At 38.2% G+C, this 24834-nt stretch overlaps 1 protein-coding gene across 1 annotated transcript in view; it reads left to right on the forward strand.

Moving 5' to 3' along the window:
* Positions 1-20755, forward strand: part of METAP1 (methionyl aminopeptidase 1) — a 50249-nt gene extending 29494 nt beyond the window's left edge. The window contains exons 5-11 of the mRNA XM_081596591.1: positions 2354-2445; positions 3183-3266; positions 6352-6490; positions 7968-8099; positions 10937-11080; positions 16186-16251; positions 18985-20755. Of these exons, the coding sequence (XP_081452717.1) occupies positions 2354-2445; positions 3183-3266; positions 6352-6490; positions 7968-8099; positions 10937-11080; positions 16186-16251; positions 18985-19148 (821 nt within the window). The 3' untranslated portion in view covers positions 19149-20755. The remainder of the gene's footprint in view (positions 1-2353; positions 2446-3182; positions 3267-6351; positions 6491-7967; positions 8100-10936; positions 11081-16185; positions 16252-18984) is intronic.
* Positions 20756-24834: the final 4079 nt, after the last annotated feature.

Here is a 24834-nt window from a genome sequence, read left to right on the forward strand (position 1 = left end):
CTTATAAACGTTCTTTCTATATTGAGGAAAATAGTCTCTTGATGTACTATAAAATGTTTTCTCCCAAGCAGATAGTTACATTTTTGTCTTTGTTTATAAATGACATTTATGACAAACATTCAACATTATTTTGTAGTAAAATTTGTCAGTGTTTTCTTTTAAGGTGTTTATGGCTTTATGACCTAGAAAGACCTTTTTGGTTCAGAGATAATAAAAATATTTTCCTATGTTTTCTTCTACTATTTCTGTGGTTTTATTTTTTTTGTGTATGGGATAAAATTTGGGGCCCATGTGAAACTTATTTATTATTAGGAGTGAAGTAGGGCTGCAACTTAATTTTTTCCCAGAAGAATATCTGGTTGTCACGTCACTGGTTATTTTTAAAAATCAGTCTTTTTCTTACTGATTTAAAATGTAACCTATATCACTGTGTTATATTTTCATATATCTTTGGGTCTATTTTTGGATTCTGTTCTGTTTCATTAACCCATTTGTCTAACCATATGCCATTTCCAAACTCTTAATTATTATAGCTATAGTGTTTTAATATTTGGTAGGCCTTGTTGCTCCCACCTTTCCTCTTTTTCAGAATTTTCCTGACTCTTCTTGCATGTTTGTTTTTCCATGTGAAATTTAGGATCAGCTTGTCTGGTTTCTAAAAATATCCTATTACCATTTTTTATGGGGATAGTATTAAATTTATAGACTAATTTTGGAAGAATTGACACCTTTACAATATTGAGTCTTCCTATCCAAGAACAGGGTATGTTTTTCTATTTTAAGTCTCCTTTATGTCTTTCAGTGATATTTTAAAAATTTTCTTCATTAGGTCTTTTAACATTAAGTTATTTCTGGATATTTTATCTTTTGAAGTTATTCTTGTGAATATAGTATCTTCTGTATACTTTGATTTATTGTTTTCATAGCTCAGTTGGTAAAGAATCCGCCTGTAATGCAGGAGACCCCGGTTTGATTCCTGGGTTGGGAAGATCCCCTGGAGAAGGGAACGGCTACCCACTTCAGTATTCTGGCCTGGAGAATTCCAGGGAGTATGCAGTCCATGGGGTCGCAAAGAGTGACATGACTGAGCAGCTTTCACTTTCGCTTTGTATATGGCAAAGTTATTGATTTTTATATATTACAATCTGCCAACTTGCTAAATTCTTATTTCTAGTTATTTTCTAGGTATTCCCTTCTTCTAGGCATATATAATCATATCTGAAATTAATGAAGATTTTGTCCTTTTCTTTCTAAGTTTATATGTCTTATTTCTTTCTCTTGTTAAATACATCGGCAGTATTGTCAGAACAGTGCTAACAGTACTAGTGCTGATAGTTGGCATTCCATGATGTTGGTTCTTGGATTGAGATTTGTATGTATCATGTAAAGGTGGTAGCTGGCTGTGTTATTAGAGCTATCTTTCTAGATGATCATTTATTTTCCATTCTTTAGTCTATGACTATGATGAGTTATATTGATAGTTAATATTGAATTATCCCTGTCTTTCCAATAAGAATTTCACTCAATTCATGGTGTACTATGTGTTTTTTAGATTCTGCTAGATAATATTTTATTTGGGATTTTTATATCAGCATTTATAAAGAGCAGTTTATGGTTATAGTCTTTTTGTCAGATTTTGAAATTGTTACTATACTAGCTTTAATGCTTTTCAGTATATGAATAAATTAAGCTGATTTTATTAGTGAAAATTCTTAGGGCAATATTTTTCAAACTTTTTTTGATTGTGAACCAGAGTGAGAACTGTATTTTATAACATGGTCTGTATATATGTGTGTGTATAAATTAACAGCCAAACATTTCACAACAGCCTATATATAGTCTATTTTCTATTCAGTTTATTTACTTTAAAAAAATGTTAAGTCATAGCCCTCTAATAGCCACTAAATGATCACAAGTTGCAGTTTGAAAAACACTGACTTAGGTTCTAGTTTAAAAAATAAATGAGTGTAATTAATTCATCAGTTGTTGATATATGCTTGCTACATAAGGAGATGATCATGAAAACAGATATAAATTAATTATATGGTGCTATTCAAATGTAAATCATTTATTGACCTTATTAACACACTGCCTGTCAAATAATAAATATGCCATCTTGACTGATTTCTAATAAATCTGAAAATTTGTTCTTTAGAAGTCTTCCTTCAGTTTGTTTAGCAAATTTCATGTTGAAAGTATTTTTTCAGAAACCCTGACCTGGACCCTCCCATATTATGAAATACCATTGTGTGCAATAGGCTTGACTATTATTTTATCATTGGGAGATAATTATGCTTTTATATACTACATCTTTTTGTTCATTTTGGTTTTACTTAGTGATTTTCTCTTCCAGGAATGTCTGAATCTGAGCAGGCTCTTAAAGGTACTTCTCAAATTAAGTTACTCTCATCTGAAGATATAGAAGGGATGCGGCTCGTATGTAGGGTAAGAGTTTTCCCCTCTTCCTAGGATAGGACTTATTTAAGTAGTTATAACACATGAAGTCAATGATTTGCTCATGTACAAAGGTGGCAAATGTTGCACAGTGAGACTGTGACTGGCCATATATATATATATTTTTTAAATGTTTTATTAAGGTATAGTTGATTTACAATGTTGTATTAATTTCTGCTGAACATCTAAGTGATTCAGTTATGTATACATTCTTTTTTATATTCTTTTTCATTATGTTTATTCTAGGATATTGAATATAATTTCCTATACTATGCAGTAGGACCCTGTTCTCCATCCATTCTATATGTAATAGTTATTTGCTGTGGTTCTTTAATGAAAATCATTTATCTATTCTTTTATTTCCCTCCCTTTCCTTCTCCATTGTAGAATTGTGAGAAGCCTCAAACTTCATCAGTTGATTATTGTTTAGATTACTTAAGATGTACATTTTCACATAGAAATCAGTGAAGTGCACTAATTAAACTATTTGCTAGCTAGCCCAATTTTATTTATATGTTTACACAGACACACATACACATTTATTAATGGGTATTAGAAATATGTTAGAAATACATATAAATGGTTGTAAAATAAAAATTCAGGATTATAATATTCAAGGTGAGATTCATTTTGTCAGTATCCCATAAAATCTAAGTTAGTACAGAGGGTACAGATTTCTAATGCTACTTCATTTCTTCTTAAATATATGAAGTGTTTCTCTTTTACAGCTTGCTAGAGAAGTATTGGACATTGCCGCTGGGATGATTAAACCAGGTGTAACCACTGAAGAAATAGATCATGCTGTACACTTAGTAAGAATTTTACTTTTATGCTTTGAGAAATTTTTGTATACTGTTAGATGTCTTAGTCGTATAAATAAACTAAACCTAAGTTCTGAATATCTGCTGCTGCTAAGTCGCTTCAGTCACGTCCGACTCTGTGCGACCCCATAGACGGCAGCCCACCAGCCTCCTCCGTCCATGGGATTTTCCAGGCAAGAGTACTGGAGTGGGGTGCCATTGCCTTCTCTGAATATCTACACTTGGCTAAAAACTAATTTGAAAGCAAATTTATCACTTTGTTTCAAATATAAAAAGTATTCAACAGACATTATCCCATCTGTAAGTATCTGATATTGGGGTCTGAGGTAAGCCCGAAGTACCTTGTTTCTGAAACCTCACATTTCATAACATTTTAGTTTAGCTTTTACAAGATGATTAATTTTATTAGTGCTTTTAGGTAAATCATGCTACCGCGTTTGTCAAATATTCTGAAATCAAAAAGAATATAACTTCTGAAACTAGTGGTAAAAAATGTTTCCTTTTTTATCTATTTACAATAACAAGGCTACAAAGAGACTAGATACATGTTTGTAGTAAATATAGTATAGGGATATTTCAAAATTTTTTTTTTTAATTTAGTTTTTTGGACTGTGCTGAGTCTTTGGTGCTGAGCACAGGCTTTCTCTAGTTCTGGCGAGCAGGAGGCTGCTCTCTGTCGCAGTGCACGGGCTTCCCGCTGCGGTGGCTTCTCTTGTTGTGGAGCTCAGACTCGAGGCATGCGGGCTCAGTAGTTGTGGCACACGAGTTCAGTTGTCTCATGGCATGTGCGGACCAGTGATCGAACTCGTGTCCTCTGCATTGGCAGGTAGATTCCTAACCACTAAACCACCAGGGAAGTCCAGGTATACTTTTAAAAGAAAGATTGCTCATCCTCCAAGGAGAGACCTTGAAGCCATATAGTAGATGAGTACACACATGATATGGTTAGGTTGTTCATAGCAGAAGAGCAGTTAACTAGTTACTAAATCACATGGAAGGCTAGTTAAACCTGCTCTCATAATCAAACAAATGCAAGTAATCAGTTCAGTTCAGTCGCTCAGTCGTGTCCGACTCTTGCGACCCCATAAACTGCAGCATACCAGGCCTCCCTGTCCATCACCAACTCCCGGAGTCCACCCAAACCCATGTCCATTGAGTCAGTGATGCCATCTAACCATATCATCTTCTGTCGTCCCCTTCTCCTCCTGCCCTCAGTCTTTGCCAGCATCATGGTCTTTTCTTCTGGAGTTATTTCTCCACTGATCTCCAGTAGCATAGTCATAAAACCTTCTAAATTAGGAAGTATTTTAAAGATATTTATGTCCATTACTTCTGTGAAGATGGTGAAACTGATACTCTTTTACATGGTGACGGTATTTAAATCAGGACTATCCTTTTGAAAAGATATTTGACAATGTGTCTTGAGCTAGAAAAATGTCTATAATATATTTTTTATTTGAAATTATAAATCCTAATTTTAGGGTATTCAATATATTATAAAATATAGTTGACCCTTGAACAACATGGATTTGAGCTGCATGGATCTTCTTATATGTGAATTTTTTCAGTAAATATATATATGTACTGTAAATATATTATCTCTTATGATTTTTAAAATATTTTTTCTAGCTTACTTTATTGTAATAATGCAGTATATAATACATATAATACATATAACATACAAAGTATGCATTAATTTCTGTTATTGGTAAGATCAGCCATAGTGTATTAGTAAAATTTGGGGGGCAGTCAAGTTTTATGTGGATTTTGGACTAGGCAGGGAGGGGATCATTGTGCCAACTCACTGCCCCCGCCCCACCCGCCACCCCCACCATGGCCCAGGGTTGTATGTGGTTATGCACCAGTAGCAGTTTGAATGCTTCCTATAGGTCAGGTCTTATGTGCTTCTTTTACCGACTCATTTCATCTCCCAACAACTCTGAGATAGGCACTACTGTCATCTCTATTTTATAGATTAGGAAACTGAGGCAGAGGTTAAATTGCCCAGGGTTATTCAACTTGAAAGTAATGGAGCTGGCATTTTTGGTCAATGCAGTCTGCTTCTGTGTGTTCCTGTGTGTACTGCTGTGAGAATTATAGAAGCAGATGGTTAAAGGAAAAATGATAGGCATGTAGTTATTGGTTGTAATATTTGTAGTTGAGAAAACCAAATTTTCAGTAATAGTAGAATTGCCAATAAAATTATAGTACATTTCACAAACTGTATTTTAGGCAGCTGTTTAAAAATTATTAGTCTGAAGACTGCGGCAGTATGGAAAGAGAAATTATGTATGCTGTGACTACCACTGTATAAAAACATCCAAGTAACATAAGACTTGTTTATGGAGAACTAGATCATTTTCTTAGTGATTCCTTTGTTGCTCCCACATGAATGTTACTCTGTATGAATGTTCTACATGAATATCTCTGGAAATACTTTGAAAGTGAAAGCATTAGTTGCTCTGTCATGTCCGACTCTTTGCAACCCCATGGACTGTAGTACACCAGGAATTCCAGTACACATGGAATTCCCTAATCATGGAATTTTCCAGGCAAAAATCCTGGAATGGGTAGCCATTCCCCTCTGCATGGGATCTTCCTGAGCCAGGAATTGAACCCTGGTCTCCCACATTGCAGACAGATTGGCAGATTCTTAACTGTTACTAGTATTCATTTTTTTGGTCATAGAGATAGAGGCATTTATATAAGAAATTAAAATTAACTGTGTACATTAATGTTTACTTTAATATATTTTTCATAAGGAGTCGGTAATTCTAACATAAATCTTCATATAGTGACATTTGTATATATTTGTAAATATTTGTAATGCATGAATTTGCTTTTCTTTTGCAATTATCAATAAATTGGTTTGCTGACTGTTAGAAACCCTACTATTTGATATTAAAGGTAGTATCTACTATTATTTCTAAAATAAAATATTAAATAGGTTTTTCATTAGGAACATCTGTACAACAAATTTTTCCACATTTTTCAAATTTTAAAATCTGGTTAATTGCATGCATACTAGCTTTTTCTTTTGCACATTCCGAATTACTCTATTTTTAATTTATTATAGGCATGCATTGCAAGAAATTGCTACCCTTCACCCCTGAATTATTATAATTTCCCGAAGTCTTGTTGTACTTCAGTGAATGAAGTGATTTGCCATGGAATTCCAGACAGACGACCCTTGCAAGAAGGTGATATTGTTAATGGTAAGAAATGTGTGGCCTTTGTTGCTGTGAGCAAAGAAACAAGGTTTTGGGAGTCTGATAGTGACTTGCATCTTCTTCACTTGTCTTTAACTTATTTTTTTTCATATTTAAAACTTAAATTTGAAATCTCTGGAAACCTATTTTGTGGTTTTCAGTTAACTGCTTTCAAGATACTTCTAGTATAATGTGTTTGTTACAAGTTCTTTAATGCAGAACTTTAATATGTGACTGGTAAATGGAGGATGTCAGTGAAATGTGGAACTAATAACTGATTCAAGTGGGATTGTTTTTCTTATTCCTTTTAGTCCACTATTACAGATAAAGAGAAGTTATTAGCAATATGTGAAGCCCTTAAGAAAAAAGGCTCAAAATTCTGCAGAAGTACTGTCCTTGAAGTTCAGAGAGTGGCTTTAGGGACCACTGTGTTAAGCTATTTTGGGAAACTGCTAGTGCAGAGAAAGAAGCTGCCAAGACGGTTCCCTCTGTAATTAAAAAATAAATTGATGAGTTAGGCTCCCCTCGATGATATTTTTAATATTGGTGAACTTGGTTTCTTTAATAATCAGATACCTTCAAGAATCTGTGTATCAAACGAGGAAGCATGAGCCCAAGTGTTAGGCTGCAGAGAATAGACCAACTGTGATGCTGGCTGTGAATGGTAGCGGAGACTTGACTGACACTGTTTTTATATGAATGGTTTTTGCTGCAGTTGGAGTATCAGTTTATAAAACTCCCTAGATTTTGAGAGGTCTGCCCAATGCTAATTTACATATAAGCTCTATTTTTTTATTGCATGCATGTTATATGAGGTTTTTCAGGAATGTGTGTGTTGTGCTAGAGCCAATACATCTATACTGTGATATTATAACTTGATTGAAGATTTATGGTTTAAAAATACTAATTCAATGTGCTCTCAAGGATACATATAGTGTAGCTTAGTGGTATAGTGGTAATCTGTATTTTTAAACATGAAGACAAAGAGAAGTATGAATAGTCACAAATAAGTGAAAGGCAAATGAGTTTTTGAAAAATAATTGTAGAACAGTGTAAATGTTTCTGTTTGTTGATTGACTAGGATGAGGAAAAACTTGTTAAAAGATAATGAGAGAAAGCAGTATTTTCTGTTTAATGTCACAGTGTGGCAGAGTCCTTCGTTTAATGTTATTAACTTGGGTTATTGATCTTGCTGGAATGTATCCTGGGGGATACATTATTCTTTTGCCATAACGATCTAATCTGTGCTCTAAGAGCATTGAAGCCCGCCGTCTGGCTTGTGCTACGTGACCACGGACCTGTCCTCTACAGTGCGTTTAGGCGCATTATAGACGAGATATCCATTGGTTGTTAAGTTATTTATTCATTGGTGTTGCTTAGAAGTTATTTTCTTCATTAACCTGCTTGATTCTGTCATGTCGGCAAAACTTGAATTTTGAGATAAAAATGAATGTGGTCTTTATGTTTGCACATTCTTTTGCAGTGGACATCACTCTTTATCGGAATGGTTATCATGGGGACCTGAATGAGACATTTTTTGTTGGAGAGGTGGATGAGGGAGCTCGGAAACTGGTTCAGACCACGTATGAGTGCCTGATGCAAGCTATTGACGCAGGTGAGGCTCAGGGCTGGGCACCCGCTGAAGCTGCTGAGTCATGTGGGCCCCGAGTGACCTGTCATTGCACCATGTATGCCTTGCCCCTTCCAACTGTGCTTCTGCCCTGCCCGAGTTAGCTCTGGATCTGGCAGCAGTAGGTTTAAAGATGACTTGAGAATCCCTTGATGAAGATGGACTGGATTATTGCTTATTCCTTTGTCTCTTTTATGATTTATCTTCCTTTTCATTGCTGATAAATGGGGAAGAATGTGTGGATAGTTCCAGACTGTAACTTTTCTCTTACTTTTTAATTCTTTCATACGTGTTCTGTTCTCTTATTATAGAAAACTATAAGACTGCATCAGATTATGAGAGAAAAAAATGAGTGATTTTCCTTTATACTTGCCTCTCTTTTTTTTCAAATCTCTCTTTTCCAGAGGTGTCCACTTTTAACATTTAGATTTTTTTCTCCACAGTACATTATTACACATAACTGTGTGTATGTGTTTAGTTAGGTTAAATGGAATCATAATATTTGTAGTATTCTGTAATTTAGTACTTTTTCTTTCTTCTTTTTTTTTTGTACTTTTTCAACTAATAATATCTTAGAGATCTTTCCATATTAGAATATGTACGTACCTGCATGCATAGATCTACCCATTCTTTTAATTGCCTTATATTTTATTCCACAGTATAAAAATGTCTACAACTATTCCCCTGCTGGATTTTGGTGTTTTCCAGATGTCTTGCTATTATAGTGAATAATGTCTTTGGTGAAGTGTATTTCTGTGGAATTTTTCTCAGACTGTGTCTGTCTTTGTTCATACAAACAGTTCATCCATGGTTTTTAAAAATTTATGCCGTATCTTGTGAGGAAAGACAAAGAAAGGCTTGTTGCAAATGTAAACAGACTATTAGAAGGACAGTTTGAGGGCAAACAACTCTTCAGTTGAAAATCACAGCATTTCAGCATTATTGGTCAATGTATTATCCAGCCCTGCCCCCACCATTAAATCGATCAATGTATCATCAACATTGTGTAGGACAGGACAGGGTTCTTAGGCAAACAGGAGATGATGTAGTTTTTACTAATTTAATAAAGTCAGAGGAATGAAAAATGAAAGCATGTGATTATTTTTATATATCATAATGTGAGATTTTCCTTTCCTTTTAATTCACTGTTGATTATACTTAAAAACTTTGATATTCACGGTGGTATTGTGAGATGAGAACTTTAATATTTAGTCTCTTATTTTGGAAGCTTTAGGTTTAAATAATTTTTAGAGTTCTTTGTTCAATATTTATATCCCTTTTGCTTCTCTATGAATTGATTGAAATAACCAGATAGCTGGAATGTTGTTTTACAAAGTCACAGGAGTGAAACGTGCTAAGGAACTAAAATCTTTAGAACAGTAGACAACCAAGAGTAGAAGTTGCCTAATCTCTGGAAAGTGCTATTAACTCCTATGTGTGGATCATTCGTGCCTGTTGTTTTCTGATAATTTGACTGCTCACCTTGGTTCAGAGCTCTGGAGAGTTGGACCAACTGTGAAATTAGCTTTCTGGAATAGGGCTCCTCATCCTGCACATCTGTGGCACTTTGAGTCTGATGATACTCTGCCGTGGGGGCCTGTCCTGTGTACCACAGGATGCTTAGTAGCATGCCTGGTCTATATTCACTGGAGGCCAGTTGCACCACCTCTCCAGGTTGTGACAGCCAAAAAAATGTCTCCAAATTCTATGAAGTGTACCCCTGGGACCAGAATTGCCTCTGACTTGAGAATTAGGGAGAAGTCTCCATTCTCATACTGCATCATTATTGTTGAACAGGTATTTCCTTTATTGTATGTGCAGCATGGGTTAAAATTTTGCTTTCCTCCCTGCTGACTGGGGCTGGTAAGAAGGCTTTGGTGGAAATGCAAGAAAATCATCATGCAAGTCAGCATGTTCCTCAAAAATCATTAATCTCCCCCACCCCACCTCCCAATAAAACAACCAAGCTGATCCATATGGTTAAGAGCAAGTAAATGTTATGAAAATGATTCCTTAAGCCATTTGCCCAGAAAGGTGATTGGCTGGAGAGGATATGGTGTGTCTGAACCTCAGGTTAGAAATGAGCTGGCAGAGAAGGAGACTGTAAGGAGGGGGGTACCCCCAGTACCGTGGCTGGACCCCCCACGAGTCTGGCAGAGCCCAAATCCTGGGGTCCCAGTGCTAGGAGAGCCGTAGCAGCAATAAGAACCACTTCTTCTGGTTTTTATTTAAACAATGGTAAAAGTCATAAAAAGTAAACAGGACAGGAAGTATATAGTGAGAAGTACCTTTCTACATCCTACTCCCAAGATTTTCTTGAGAGGCAAATGAACAATTTGAGAACCACTTATATGGGGATAAAGATGCCCAGGGGAAGCAATTCTTTGAAAAGTCGACCAGACTGAAACTAAAGACAAGTCATTTTCCTTTATGAATGTTCCTTTTTCTCCTGATGCTCTTTATTCTCTTCTCTCTCCTGCTCGCTTTAATGGAAAGCCCACTGACCTTAGAGAAGGTGAGGAAGAGGAGTGTGTTTTCCACTCTCTTTGTTTGTTCAGAGAGCAAGTGGTGCCTCTCCAGCCCCTGACTGCTGCACAGACCCTCCTCTTCTGCAGCAAAGGAGGAACCAGGTGCTGCTGGCTTGACTTTCAGCTTCATCATTTCCCAGCAGCCTAGCCTTTCTGAGCTTCGGTTTCCTCATCTTGAAAGTCTTGCGTGTAGGCGTGTAAAACCTTCAGAATGGTTCTTGGCATAGATAGTGATTGCTTAGTAATTATCAGTTATTCTTTCTCTTTGCTACGAGTCTTCTCTTTTCCTTTCAGTAAAGCCTGGTGTTCGATACAGAGAATTGGGAAACATTATTCAGAAGCATGCACAAGCAAATGGATTTTCAGTTGTTCGAAGTTACTGTGGGCATGGAATCCACAAGCTTTTTCATACAGCCCCGAATGTACCCCACTACGCCAGTAAGTTGCTGTCCAAAGAGTTTGTATTGGCTAATTGTTTATTTAGCAGATCTTTTTTTTCCAAACATTTAACAGGACCCACTGTTTTGTATCTATTAGAATAATCTATTAGCTGTTATAAATAGCTCCCCAAAATGTGTATACTGTGCACATATCTTGCTCACAATAGTCCAGAGCCTGTGTGTTTGGTCACTGTGGGGGGTGGGTGGAACAGTTATTCTTTGATGTAGGCTCTTGTCACTTTCAACACATAGCTTTCAGGGTCACTTTGGGTGTTCCCTTTCTGATCTTACAGATATTGGGAAGGAGGGGAGAAGCATGGAGGAGTATGCTTGGGAGGTTTTAGTGGGCCAACATGGACTTGGCACAAATCACTTATATTTACCTTTCATTGACAGGAATTCAGTCATATGACTATACTAACTGCAGTGGAGGTAGGGAAATGTGATCTAGCTGAGTACTCTGGAAGAAAAGGAAAATAGTAATTTTGGTGAACAGCCAACAGTCCCTGCCGCATATATTCTGACTCCTTAGATAAAATTGATTCTGCTAAGTTTGATTTGAGTTCTTAATACATGTCAGATACTGTGTTCTTTGTTGGTATAGAGGAGAATAGACAAAGTATCTTTTCCTCAGATTGAGTGCTGTCTGATAGATTAACAAGGAAGTGTTGGGTGATTAGTTTTACAGAACCTTTTCTCTTGAAGAGATAAGACAGACGGGAGTAAGTTTGTTATTTAGTGCTGGAAATGAAAGATGTCCATATTAGGTAACATAAGGAATTTAATAAATATAGAGGAGCCACTGTTATGTAGAGACTTTCATGTACCTTCTTGGGCTTAGGTTTGCTCATATATACAGTGTCAGGGAATGGTACCTACTCTAGAACTGTTACTAGAATTAAGTGAGATCTTGCTTGGAAAGCACTTAAAATTAACTTTTAGAATGAAGATGCTGATGATGGTGATGATTTATGTTATCTCGTTTGTGCATCACAACTCTATAAGTAATTTCTTAGCTCTGTTTTTAAAAAACAGAGTTTGTGCTTAGGGAACTGATTTACTTAAGTCCACACAAACTAGTGAATAAATGTCAGGGGTAGGATTGGTACCTGGGTTCTCTCTGCCTTTCTAGAGTCAGTCTTTCCCTTGCTGCCTAGTAAGGATGTAAGCTGTTTGGCACTGAGTCTTGTGGGAGAAAGAAAGAAGGAGATTTTGGTTTGCTGGAGAAGATGAGGAAGAGCATTCCACACGGTGGGGAAGCATGAATAGGTGCTTCAGGTTGAGACAGACTGAACAGAGACAAGATAAGCTTGGGCTAAGAGTTACGTGTGAGCTAGAAATGGCAGTGCCAGATGGAAGATATCTGACTACATTTTTAAGGAATTGCAGAACATTTTTTGGCAGAAGAATGGCAAGGTGAAATTGCTATTTTGAGAAGATAAATTTAGCAGTGGTGTCTGGGATGTACTGCAGGAGTGAGCTAGTGAGGCTTGTCAGCCTAATGCACAGTTGTTTCCGTAAATCCAGGTGTGAGGTGGTAAAATCCAAGACATCGGTAGTTGTGACGAGAGAGGGAAATCAGTGAGAAACCGCTCAACAGGAGAAACTGGAGAAGTCACTTAAGCACAGCCTTTGACATAAATCAATAAACATTTATTAGCAGACCCTGGGGGTCCTTTTTATTTCAGCTGGAATTGTGTGCAAAGTAAAAGCTAGCAATAGATAATAAGTAGCCAACTTTGTTCCTTCCTTCTAAGCCCTGTGGTCTCCTATTGTGCATTCCCTTCAACAGTGGAAGTAGCTATTCTGATGACAGTGCTGTGTACCACACGTGTACATGCATGTGTTTTGTGTGTGGAAAAGGTGTGGGCAAGGGAGAGAATGAAAAAAGCACCCTTACTTGCAGAGGTAAGAAACTCAGATATAGATATGGATGGTATAAAGAGAGGCTTTACTTATTTATATTACTTTTTATGGGGAATATAGTAGATTTATAGTGTTGTGCTAGTTTCAGGTATACAGCAAAGTGACTCAGTTAATGTTGTTGTTTAGTTGCTAAGTTATGTCTGATTCTTTTGCAACCTCATGGACTGTAGCCTGCCAGGCTCCTCTGTCCATGGGATTTCCTAGGCAAGAATACTGGAGTGGGTTGCCATCTCCTCCAGGGGATCTTCCTGACCCTGCAGGGATCAAACTGGCATCTCCTTCTTGGCAGGCGGATTCTTTACCATTGAGCCACCAAGAAAACAGTAAAGTGAATCAGTTATACATAAACATATATCCACTCATTTTTAAGATTCTTTTCCCATGTAGGTCATTACAGAGTGTTGAGTAGAGTTCCCTGTGCTGTGCAGTAGATTCTTACTAGTTATCTGTTTTATATGTAGTAGTGGGTATATGTCATGAAGAGAGATTTTTTGAAGGAAATAAAATTTATGGGAGAAGGAGATATATGGGTCAGTGATGATAGTGTCAGCACAGTGTGGCCCCACTGACACACAAGATATGCCTCTTGAGTTTCATGTTAAGCTGCTAATTAGAAATAAACGATTCTGAAAAAAGAAACAAGGACCCATGTATACTTCATTTCATCCACTTTGCCATATTTATGAAAAGTCAAGTGTTAATCGGGTTAAAATAAATCATATTGTGGTCTCTTTAGGGAAACATTAAAGGAAGCTACTGGAGTCTTTGTACAGCAGAGCCTTTTGAATGTAAATGATTCCTTCTTTAACTGGTAACTCCGTATTCCTAAGCACCTGAGTGTGAAACCAGGAAATTGTTGTGTAACCTCCCTCCCCGTCCTATATAAAAGAGGTCTTTGTTAAGATGAGCGCTTATGTGCTTCCTTGTCGTTACTGTTTGGAAGTAAAGGTGATACCATGATCTATATCACGGTGAGTCTGTGAGGCAGACAGTAGAGCAGGTCCACGTTTTTGTAGAAGTACTCAGCAGTATTATCTGCTATAGTGTAGACACTCAGATGATGTGTTTTTGTTGAGTGAGCTGTGTCAAGAAACTGAAACCATGAGTCAAAGTGAGTTGGGAATTGTAACTTCTTGAACAGTGAATCAGTGGCAGAAACAGGAGTAGAACTTGGATTCTCTTTATCAGCGCTGTCCAGTGGAATTATATATGAGGCACATATGTAATACTAAAGACTTCTCTGGTAGCTCAGACGGGAAAGCGTCAGCCTACAGCACAGACAGAGGAGCCTGGTAGGCTACAGTCTGTGGGGCCGCAAAGAGTCGGACATGACTGAGTGACTTCACTTTCTTTTTCACTTTCATGTAATACTAAAACCTCTAGTTGTCATATTCAAAAGTAAGAAACAGAGTTAATTTTATATTTTATTTAATCTATCACATTAAAAATATTAGCATTTCAACATTTAATCAGTATAAAACAATCATTGAGATGTAGTACATGCTTTTTTGTCTTTGAAATCGGCATATTTTTTTACATGTACATTCTGACTTGCCACTTTCCAAGTGTTTAGCCTCATGTACCCAGGTGCTGCTATATCAGCCAGTACAGTTCTCGATTCCTTTATCCATTTTTATTTTTGTGATACTGCACTGACTCTTGATATCCCCACGGGCATATGACCAAGTCTATATATGTAGTAAATTGCATGTCATTTGGAGGGAAAGTTCATGAAATTAGAGATAAAGAGTCAAAATTATTTTTGCCCTTCAGATTTTTATAATAATTTAGAAACTCCTGATTTGGAATCTGTAAGTTGTTTATTTTGGCAATACCTAAGATAGTAGAAGGAGAAGGCAATGGCACCCCACTCCAGTATTCTTGCCTGTACAATCCCACGGACGGAGGAGCCTGGTAGGCTGCGGTCCATGGGGTCGCTTAGAGTCGGACACGACTGAGCGACTTCACTTTCACTTTTCCCTTTCATACACTGGAGAAGAAAATGACAACCCACTCCTGTATTCTTGCCTGGAGAATCCCAGGGACGGCAGAGCCTGGTGGGCTGCCGTCTATGGGGTCGCACAGAGTCGGACACGACTGAAGCGACTTGGCAGCAAGATAGTAGAAAGCAGGATGATTGCTGTTCACGAGGAAAGATGTGCAGGAATGTAAACGTGAGGGTGAAGTTAGAACAAACCTAGGCAGAGCTGTTAAACAGAATTGGCCTGTTGAATAGACCCAGTGGACACATGGGTCACCATCTGGAAGCACAGCAATCTTATAGAGAAAGCCTGAAAGCCGATGCTTTCGCCACCTGGTGGTCAGGCAGAGAAAGTGCCGCCACCCATTTGCTGATGCTCTTAGCAGCTCTTGATTTTTATTCTGAAAGTTAACCTGTTCTCCATTTTTGAGATTGTCTAAAAAGACCTATACCTTTTTCAAATTTTTGGCCTTTTTGGGGAGATGGCAAATCTGGACACTAACAGTTGAGTTTCTCATGATGATGCTGAAAAATAGGTATCGGCGAACTTGGACAAAATAGGAGGGATAAATGGAAATTTTGTTTCCAGTAAAAACAGGAATAATCCTACCAGCATTAAAAAAAAGTAGGTTAGTGTGCAGGGGCTTTTTTTCCCATCCCAAGATAAGACAGTTTACAAAACTTTGTAAAAATGATATAGTTGTTTCCATGGGCTGTGCCCTTACCTCCACCCCCACATCCACACCCACTCCTGTCCTAGCCAGGAGATTCAAAACTTCTGGCATAGTCTGAAATATCTGGTTCTCCTGTATACTGTCATACTTGGATAAGTATGGAACTTTGTTGGTTACATAATTGCTATTCTAACCCTGCTATAACATAAATGGAGGTACTTCTGCTTTCATAGAAGTGCTAAGTACATCTGAAATCCAGTCTAGGGCATCTCTGTATTTTCCTAGGGAAAACATAAGCAAAAGGAAGTATGCCTAGGACAATATGTGCCCCAGAGTAGGTGGTTTTCAGAGCACCCCTGTTTGCTGAATGATCTACTTTAAGAAAGGGGAGTCAGGAGAAATACATTAATATAAGAATCACTCATGGGAATGTAAGTTGTGTACTTTTTCCAGGGAAGTGTTAAACAATATGCTGTAGGTTTTTTGCTGTGTTCTGAGATTTTTTTTTTTCTTTAATTTCAGAAAATAAAGCAGTTGGAGTGATGAAGGCTGGTCATGTATTTACAATTGAGCCAATGATTTGTGAAGGTGAGGAAAAAGGCATGCCGTAACATTCTATAATTGAATTTTTATTTACGTTTGGTTACTCATGATCATATTAGTAGTCCGCTCAACTTTGCTTCGTTTCCACTCCCTGTCCCCTCTCGAACTTGATTCAGTATCATGTAGAGAACCGAAAATTGTAATGGTTGTGAAGAAAGCAGTACTTTCTCCATGGTATTTCATCTGCTGTGAGTAGATGGTGAAGTACTTGCATCCTGGTCCCTTTTCATGAAGCTTCTGTCAAAGAGTGAATTGTAATAATTAGTTGCCTCCATCGATCAAGGCAGTGTGGAAATTGTTGCGTGTCTTGGTGTGGGTGAGAAAAGGGGCGAAAAGGAAATTAGAGCCATTTTTTTTTGAGGCAGACACAGTTATTTAATTCTCCACAACCTATGAGGTAGGTGCTGTCCCCATTGTCCATGAGAACAAACTGATTTTTGAAGAGGTTAAGTGTTTAATAACTTGCCCAAAGTCACTTAGCTAGTTATGTCGCAGAATTTGTGGGACTCTAAAGTCATGAGCTGTTCTGCCTCTTCAGGGTCTCCACTTTGGTCGTCAGGTGCTGTCATCACACAACTGCTGTGGAGAAAGCCCAGCCCAGACATGCTTCGCACTGGCAGTTTTATGTCCTTGCTGTTGTCGGTCACTGTGACAGGCACATGACAGCCACGATCGGTGTCACGACTCAAGCCCTCACTGAGGCTGTTGGAGTAATAACCGGGGCCTCCTTCACCAGTTGTCTGTTGGGATTAGGGGATGCAGAGTGGGGCAGCAGTCGTAGGGCTCTTGCGTCCTGTCCCCAGTGTTTAATGAGGTCCCCTCAGGATCCTTCCAGTCTTTTTTATAACCTAATCTTGAGAGTGATACCCCATCACTTCTACCAGATTTTCTTCCTTAGAAGTGAGTCACTAAACCCAGTCCACATTGAAGGGAAGCATTGGAGGTTGTTTTAGAGGCTGCCTTCTTAACCTGATCCTTTACTCCCTTTTCTGTAAAATGGAAGTTACAACCTTTATCTTTTATCTGAATGCCCAGGGCTGTGGTAAGAATTAAGTGAGATGATTTGTATTAACACAAAGTACCTTTAAAGGGCTCTACAAATGTAAGATACTGTTTTTGTCACTCCCCAGAAGAACAATGACCGTGTATAAGCAAGATAAGTAAGTATCATGGCAGAGAGAGGCAAGGACAAGGAGAGGAAAGTGTATTTTGGTTATGTACCTATTTTCATTAACAGGTACTTGAGTTCCCTGGTGGCTCAGACAGTAAAGTGTCTGCCTACAATTCAGGAGACCCAGGTTCAATTCCCGGGTCCGGAAGATCTTCTGGAGAAGGAAATGGCAACCCACTCCAGTATTCTTGCCTGGAAAATCCCATGGACGGAGGAGCCTGGTAGTCTACAGTCCATGGGGTCGCAAAGAGTTGGACCCAACCGAGCGACTTCACTTCTTCACTTCAAAGTGGTGTTTCCTGGAGTAAGCAAATAACATTGTGCTGAGCTGGTTCAGATAATCATCAAATTATAGCAGATATACTTCAGTGTAACTAAGCTAAGCTAAATCCCAGCTCCAAAGTGGAAAGTGTCTAATTCAAAGAGGAATTTCCTCAGAACAGTAGTCAAATATATTTGATTTGACATTAGTAAAGAATCTGCTTCAGTAGATAACAGTAAAATTAAAGAAGTATTAATGTCTTAAATCCATTTGTGAAAAGATCATTCATCACATTGAAAATTATCTATTCACTCATCGTTATGATGGTTGACAAAGCATGAGTTAAATTTCTTTAAGCTGCCTCATATTTTCTTCTTAGACCGAGATTTAATGTTGCAGAAGTAGGTTACCTCACTACTTTGTACTCTAGGATTTGTCTGAGGCAATAAGATCTAATGTTTGGTAAAGAGTATAAAATAAAGAATATTATTATTATTTTTTAACATCTAATTTGGAGATAGGAACATTCTCTGTACGCTTTTTTAGTAGTGTCTGGAATTGTAGAACCTTGTAATTCCGCTGCTGTCTTCCCTGCCCTACATCTCACCCCCATTTTCTTTCTCTCATTTTCTTTCATTGTCTCCCAGCTTCTTACACCGTCATTTCCTTTCTAACCCGTTCTGCCTCATCATAATTTTTAAATTCTCTTGTCAAACTCCTGTTTCTTTCTCTTTGCCCTCTTTCTGGTTACAGGGGTGAGGTCTACAAAAATTTCACAGTATAATAGTCTGTTCTCACCATCTATGTGCCTGTCATTTAAAAGTTACACAGGAATTAAATGTTATAATAAAAGTGTAAAAAGTTACCTTATTTCCTTCACAATATACACTGGCTATGGTTTAGTCAGGTGCCAAAGTTATATCAGGAGAGAGCTAGTTCTTTAATGTAGTCCTGGGATGAGTGGTAATCGGTACATTTACAAAAAGGAAACTGAGTGCCTTTATTTTGGAAACAGCATCTTCATTCAGTAGTTGAGAAGTATACAAAACGTGAAGTTGTAAAATTTAAACATTATTATTGCTTCATTGAACTAAAGAGCAAAATGAAGTTGGAAAGGCTTTAGCTTAAACAGATGAAGTGTACACAGGAATCTTAATAATGAATTGTAACATTAGTTTTCTGAGCCACCCGAGGATAGAGGAGCACGGGCAAGTACACCTCCCTAGAGTGTACTTAGAAAACGGACTGAGTGGTAGAATTAAGAGATGGTGTTTGTTCGTTTAAGGCGGATGGCAGGATGAAACCTGGCCGGATGGCTGGACGGCGGTGACAAGAGACGGGAAGCGGTCTGCCCAGTTCGAGCACACTCTGCTGGTCACGGACACTGGCTGTGAGATCCTGACCCGGCGGCTTGATAGCGCGCAGCCTCACTTCATGTCCCAGTTTTAATTTCCCCCAAGACGGTACATCTCAGTTATACTTTCTGGCTGTACTCCGCATTTTATTGAGAGTACAGAACGGAAGAGGAAATTTTTTTATTACTTGTTTTGTTTTGACTATCGATAAGGAAGGACTACAACATCTGACATGTGTCCTCAAGAACTTGTCTTGGGTCTGAAAAGGCCAAGAAGAATAAAGGAAGCATTTCTCAACTCCCCTCTCCCCACACACACAAAAATCCCTGCACCCCTGTTTTTCTTCCTTGCCCTTTGAGCACTTTTACTTAAACCTGCTTCTAGTTGCTTCTGTCACTGCCACCACTGGGCCGGCACCACCAGCTGCTTTCCAGGTGAGTGCTGGAGAAGAGAATCCTTGAGACTTCTGTGACATACTTTGCTCCCAGTTTTTTTTTTATTATTATGTATGTGTGGAAGTATATACGTGTACATTTTAAATTCCATGTATGTAATTACTGAATACTATGTGACCTGGGGCTTGTGCTGATTCTGCCCTGCTGAGGTTCTGTAGTGTCAAAAACGGACCCATCATTTGCAGTGATTTAATTCCCAGCTGGAAATTGGCTTCCCTCCTTCCCCTGCTAATTATTTACGCTTATAATTGTGCATAAGAAAGCACTCGGTCAGTGAGACCCTCCAATGTGGGCTCGGTGTGAGTGGAATGTATGTGGCAAAATCCACTTGAGACAAAGGTTATCAGGTTTTTAAAAGTCGAGTTTATGGCAGAAACAGCTGTGCTCCAAGCAGAAGCTGGCTGTTGCAGAGAAGGACGTTTTTGTAATACGTTGCTATTTCAGACCTCTGTTTGCTCATAATGGGAGGAAAAACGCTCCCTTCCCCTCTCTGTCCTACTTCAAGGGCATACCTTGGAGAGATCCTCAGAGAAGGCTGGAGGTTGCACTGTGTAAGTTGGGGAAGAGACAGTTCTGAAGCCTCTCCAGCAGGGAGCAGAGTCTGGAAAAGCTGGTGGTGGGGCGGAAGGACATCTCTGGAGGTTGGACAGTTCCCTTGGAGTAGGGACGCACTGTCCTGGGTGTGCTGAAATCACACTTCTCCTTTACACAGTTGGGAACCTCATTAGAAATGACCTCCGCTGCCCAACATCTGTGCTTCTTTCAGTAGTTCAGTCCCAAAGGGGAGAGTATCCAGTGAAGACAGATCAAAGTCATTGTCATTGGAGAATACTTGATTACTGGGTATCTGGAAACTGTTTGCGAAGATAATTTGATTCCACTGACATGTCACACTTGTAAGAGAACATCTTTCCCAGAGTGCCTCAGACCTTTATTGCTTTAAAGGAATTACGATAATGTTTTCATTACTTTTTATTATTTTAATGATTTGGTAACGTGGCTGAATCTGGTATAGACTTTTGGGGGTATGCGTGTGAAGTTTTTTATCAAACTGTAATATTTGTGAATGGAATGCCTTGCAATATAAATGTTAATATAATGTGTAAAGGGAGATTAAAAAGTTTGATTATTCTGCCACGTGGTCGTTAACTTTGCTGCATTTTGTTTGGGATTTTAGAAAGAAGTGGTGGGAATGGGGTGGCTGATTTCACCATTTAAAATAAACTCATGATGATTTGAGTAAAAATACTTTTTAATGTTGAATGTCTGTATACAAATTCCAGTACTGTGTTTAGTTCAGCAGTCTACCAGTAGTATTTGAGATGTAACCATGATTCTGAGAGTTGTTTAAGACCAAGATCGCCACACAGGTAGTGCAGCATTTTATGTGCTGATCATGGAATTAGCAGTGTGGGCTTATTCAATGTCTACTTTTAGAAAACGAGCTCAAGGAAAAAAATCTTGGTGGGACGGTTTTTTGTTGTTTTTAAAACACCACACTGGTGACGATGCTTTTCTCTGTTTGGGAGATGTAAAAACAGTATGGGGCTCTAGTCTAATTGTATATGTCTAATTACAAATGTTTATTAGATGTAGATGAGAAAACATCTAGGGTAGTTTTATCATTTTGCCAACTTCTCAAAATGTCAGCGTGTTAACTTTTTATTTTTTGTATTAACTTTTAAAATATTTTTTTTCCCCCTGCCAGTCGTTCAGCCCCCTTTTAATTATAATTTAGAAGGGAAACATGTTTGCATTTAATCTTCAGTTTATGGCTTTTGGTGACAAAATGTGTAAAGGTGAATTAGAACCCATTCACCAACACTTTTATATTACTTGTCACCCTCATGTCTAAATTGATAGGAAGAAGATGTTTAGGAATTTGCCATCTTAGCTTGACTTCTCAGTTTGTCTTGTCATCGCTCTGGCTTTTCACTGAGTTTGATTAAATTCGAGAGACGGATGTTCCATTGTGCTGAAGCCCCAAGATTGTGTCTGTAAGCTATTTCTTCCCTCTTTCCCCACCCCACGTTTTTTTAACTTCCAGCTTTTAATTTTGAAGATTTTTCAAATTTACAGAAAGTTGATAGTGTAGTGAAATACCCATATATACCCTTTCCTGTATTCAGCAGTTGTTATTGTGCCTCGTCTCTTGATATAATAAACGTTTTCCTTTTGAGAGGAATGGCATCGTACTTTATCTGCTACTGTCACAGCATCTCTTTTAAAACTAAGGACATTTCCTACACGATCATTGTACAATTGTCACATCCAAGGAACTGAATATTCAGAGTTGTCTAATGTATAGTACACATTGACACCTGAGTCAGCTTTCTCCAAAGTGTTCTTTTTTTTAAATGCAGAGTCCAAACCCATGGCATTCAGTTGTCATCTGTAGGGTTTTTTTTTTTTTAAACTATAGAACAACGCTTTTCTACCTTTTTTTGATCTCTTATGAAACTGACACTTGAAAAAGTAGGCTCCCCCTCACTCTGCCCACTTCTTTTTGAGTATCAGCATTAGCTTATTGATTGTTTCTAAAAGTGTTGGTCACTCCTCTAAATGTTCCATATTTGGCCAGTGGAAGCACCTTGAAGCTTATTTATGGGTCATTTTGCTCTATGCCTATCAGTCTTTGGGCATGTTCTTGCTTTTTGCCATATGTTCTAAGTTTGTCATATACTTTTCCTGCCCCAGACTGGGAACTGGCTACTTCTCCAAGGAGCCCTGTTTCTCTTTATGAGGAATGGTATTTGGAAATCAGGATCTGGGTGCTGCTGGGGTGTTAACTGCTCCTTGGCCCCTTCAGGGAACAGGGCCAAGAAATGCACTTTTTATAAATTCATATTGATGTATGGCAAAAACCATCACAATATTGTAATTATCCTCCAATTCAAAAATTAATTAAAAAATCATGAATTCATTCTGATACTTTGATTTCAAATTTAACACTAGTCTTCCTCACTCTTCCGTGTTTCGTATTTGTATTTTCCTTCTCCTACGGTGAGAATTTTGGTTCTGAACAACACTAATATTTACTTATTTGCTTGATTCTACATGACATGTAAAATAATTTCAGAATTACAACACCAAAATCACTACCAATAATAAACCTAAGTGCAAAATTTGTGGTTGTTCCTGTTCTTGGAACATCTCTCACTAGGAGGGTACTGGTTTAAAAGTTACTTGAAGTAATTCGTTTTGATTCTGCTGTATTCTAAATTTCATAAATCATGTGTGTGCTGCTTGTTGCTAAGTTGTGTCTAACTCGTTTGCAACTCCATGGACTGCAGCTCACCAGCCTCCTCAGGCTCCTCTGTCCATGGGCTTTCCCAGGCAAGATACTGGAGTGGGTTGCCATTTCCTTCTCCAGGGATCTTCCTGACCCAGGGATCGAACCTGCATCTCCTGCTTGGCAGGCGGATTCTTTACCACTCTGCCACCTGGGAAGCCCATAAACCCATGAGTTATTTTTTAATAATAAATGCAGTGAATCTTGAGGGCAAAACAAGTTATAGAGATGGTGGAGATATTTTAGTGGTCTCGGAATTGGAAACACTGGAATTGATTGAGAGAGTGTGATACTACGATTTTGTCTACATCTGATGGTGTGTGTTCTCTAGCTACCAGAGGAGCAAATTGTACCACCTGTAATGTGGATGTATAGCCCATTTTCTAATAGACTGGGAAAAAAATCTGGATATGGTTTTACAATACAAGCTGCATTATGCTGATATTCTATAAGTTATTAACATGTTTTGCTTTATTTAGAAAAATGAACATCTAAAGAAAGGCAGCACAGGCTCCATGTATTGAAATTCTGTGGCCCCGCTTAGTCTCAGCTCAGAAGGGTAGGCAGCCTTCTCCTTCCGTCTTTTTCCTTTTGGTGCCAAGTACTAAAAAAAAAAAAAATGGTTTGCATTTGGTTTTCTTACAAAGGCAGGCGTCAGGTGGCCTTGGTGACCTGTTACCTGCTGCTTTTCATTCTGGGGACTTAAGTGAGCAACAGCAGAGCTGTCTGTATATGGTAGTTCTGTGATTATATTAAAATATGTGTCAGTATTGCCAAAAACTGTGCCAAAAATCAGTTTATGTGGAGCACTCAAGAAGGGCTTCCTGGAAAGATTTTCACTTACCACTTATGTTAAGAGTTCAAAGTATTTTAAATAGTTTTTCTTGTGCATGTCCAGCCTTTCTACTTTTGCAGAGCTTTTGTAATTGTTTCTAACTCCTGGGTGCTTGGCCCTTTTACTAGTACTCCAGCCTCCTCATCCCACTTCAAACAACAAACACATGGCAGTGTTCACTCCCACACACTTGTAGGCACATTTGCACTGTGGTGTCAGAAGATCACAAGATCAACAAGCAGGACACCACGGCTGAGTTCTCTAATTTTTTAAACTAGTTGCATGGCTAGGACAAATTTCCGTCTCTAAGGAGGTATCCTATTTGTGCAATGACACAGAACTTAGCAACTGTTTTATTCCATATATAATGTGACTAAATCAAATTCACTTTATTTCAGTACTTGGGTCAGAGGTCAACAGAAAATTTAGCGTAGAATTTTTTCAAACTTTACCAGTACATCTGATCCCTGGGTGGTTCTGAGGAAACAAAATAGACAAGGATAAGAACTGTTAGTATTAAGATGTAGATTTGCAAGAAAGAGCAATAGGTATTTGAAAGCAAATTTCCACTGTTTCATCTAGATATGATTCTTGGTCATCAGGACTGTTTCAGCCCCTGTCTAGAGTCGGGGTAGTTCTGTGGTGAATCAGCACTCCTTCCCTGAAGAGAGCATGTGCCTATTAGCTCATTTCAGTGAATTCTGTTACGATGTCTGGCTTGATAAAATTCTGTGTGCTTTAAAAGCACCCCCCCGCCCCCGCCCCAAGGGAAAAGCCCATCCCATCCGCTTTGTTCTTATAAAGTTCCACCAAAAGAAATCTGTGTAATGGAGGACTTTGTATGTACTGGTTCACTGTGCCAGTTCACTTCATAATTGTCTCTTTAAAGATATGATTTTCTTGTTATAGTTCTATGCACTTATTATCTGAGTAACTGTTTAAATATACTTAAATGTTTTCCAAATTTGGTTTGTGGTGTATTTTTTCTAAAGGGTATTTGCTGACAAAGAATCTGATCTTGCATGTTAATTGAAACAAAATTGGTTGAGTAGGTCTTTTTTCCTGGGTCACACAGTATCTCTAGGGCCAAAGAACTGTTAGTTACTCTAAGGCTTTGATCATCAGCCTACTTGAGGGACTGGCAGCCAAGCAGAAGATGCTGGAAGCATTCTGCACATGTAAAATATGCTCCCTTCTC

This window comes from Giraffa tippelskirchi, chromosome 1 (genome assembly GCF_054371585.1).
Source record: "Giraffa tippelskirchi isolate mGirTip1 chromosome 1, T2T-mGirTip1v1.2.pri, whole genome shotgun sequence".
Taxonomy (NCBI): domain Eukaryota; kingdom Metazoa; phylum Chordata; class Mammalia; order Artiodactyla; family Giraffidae; genus Giraffa; species Giraffa tippelskirchi.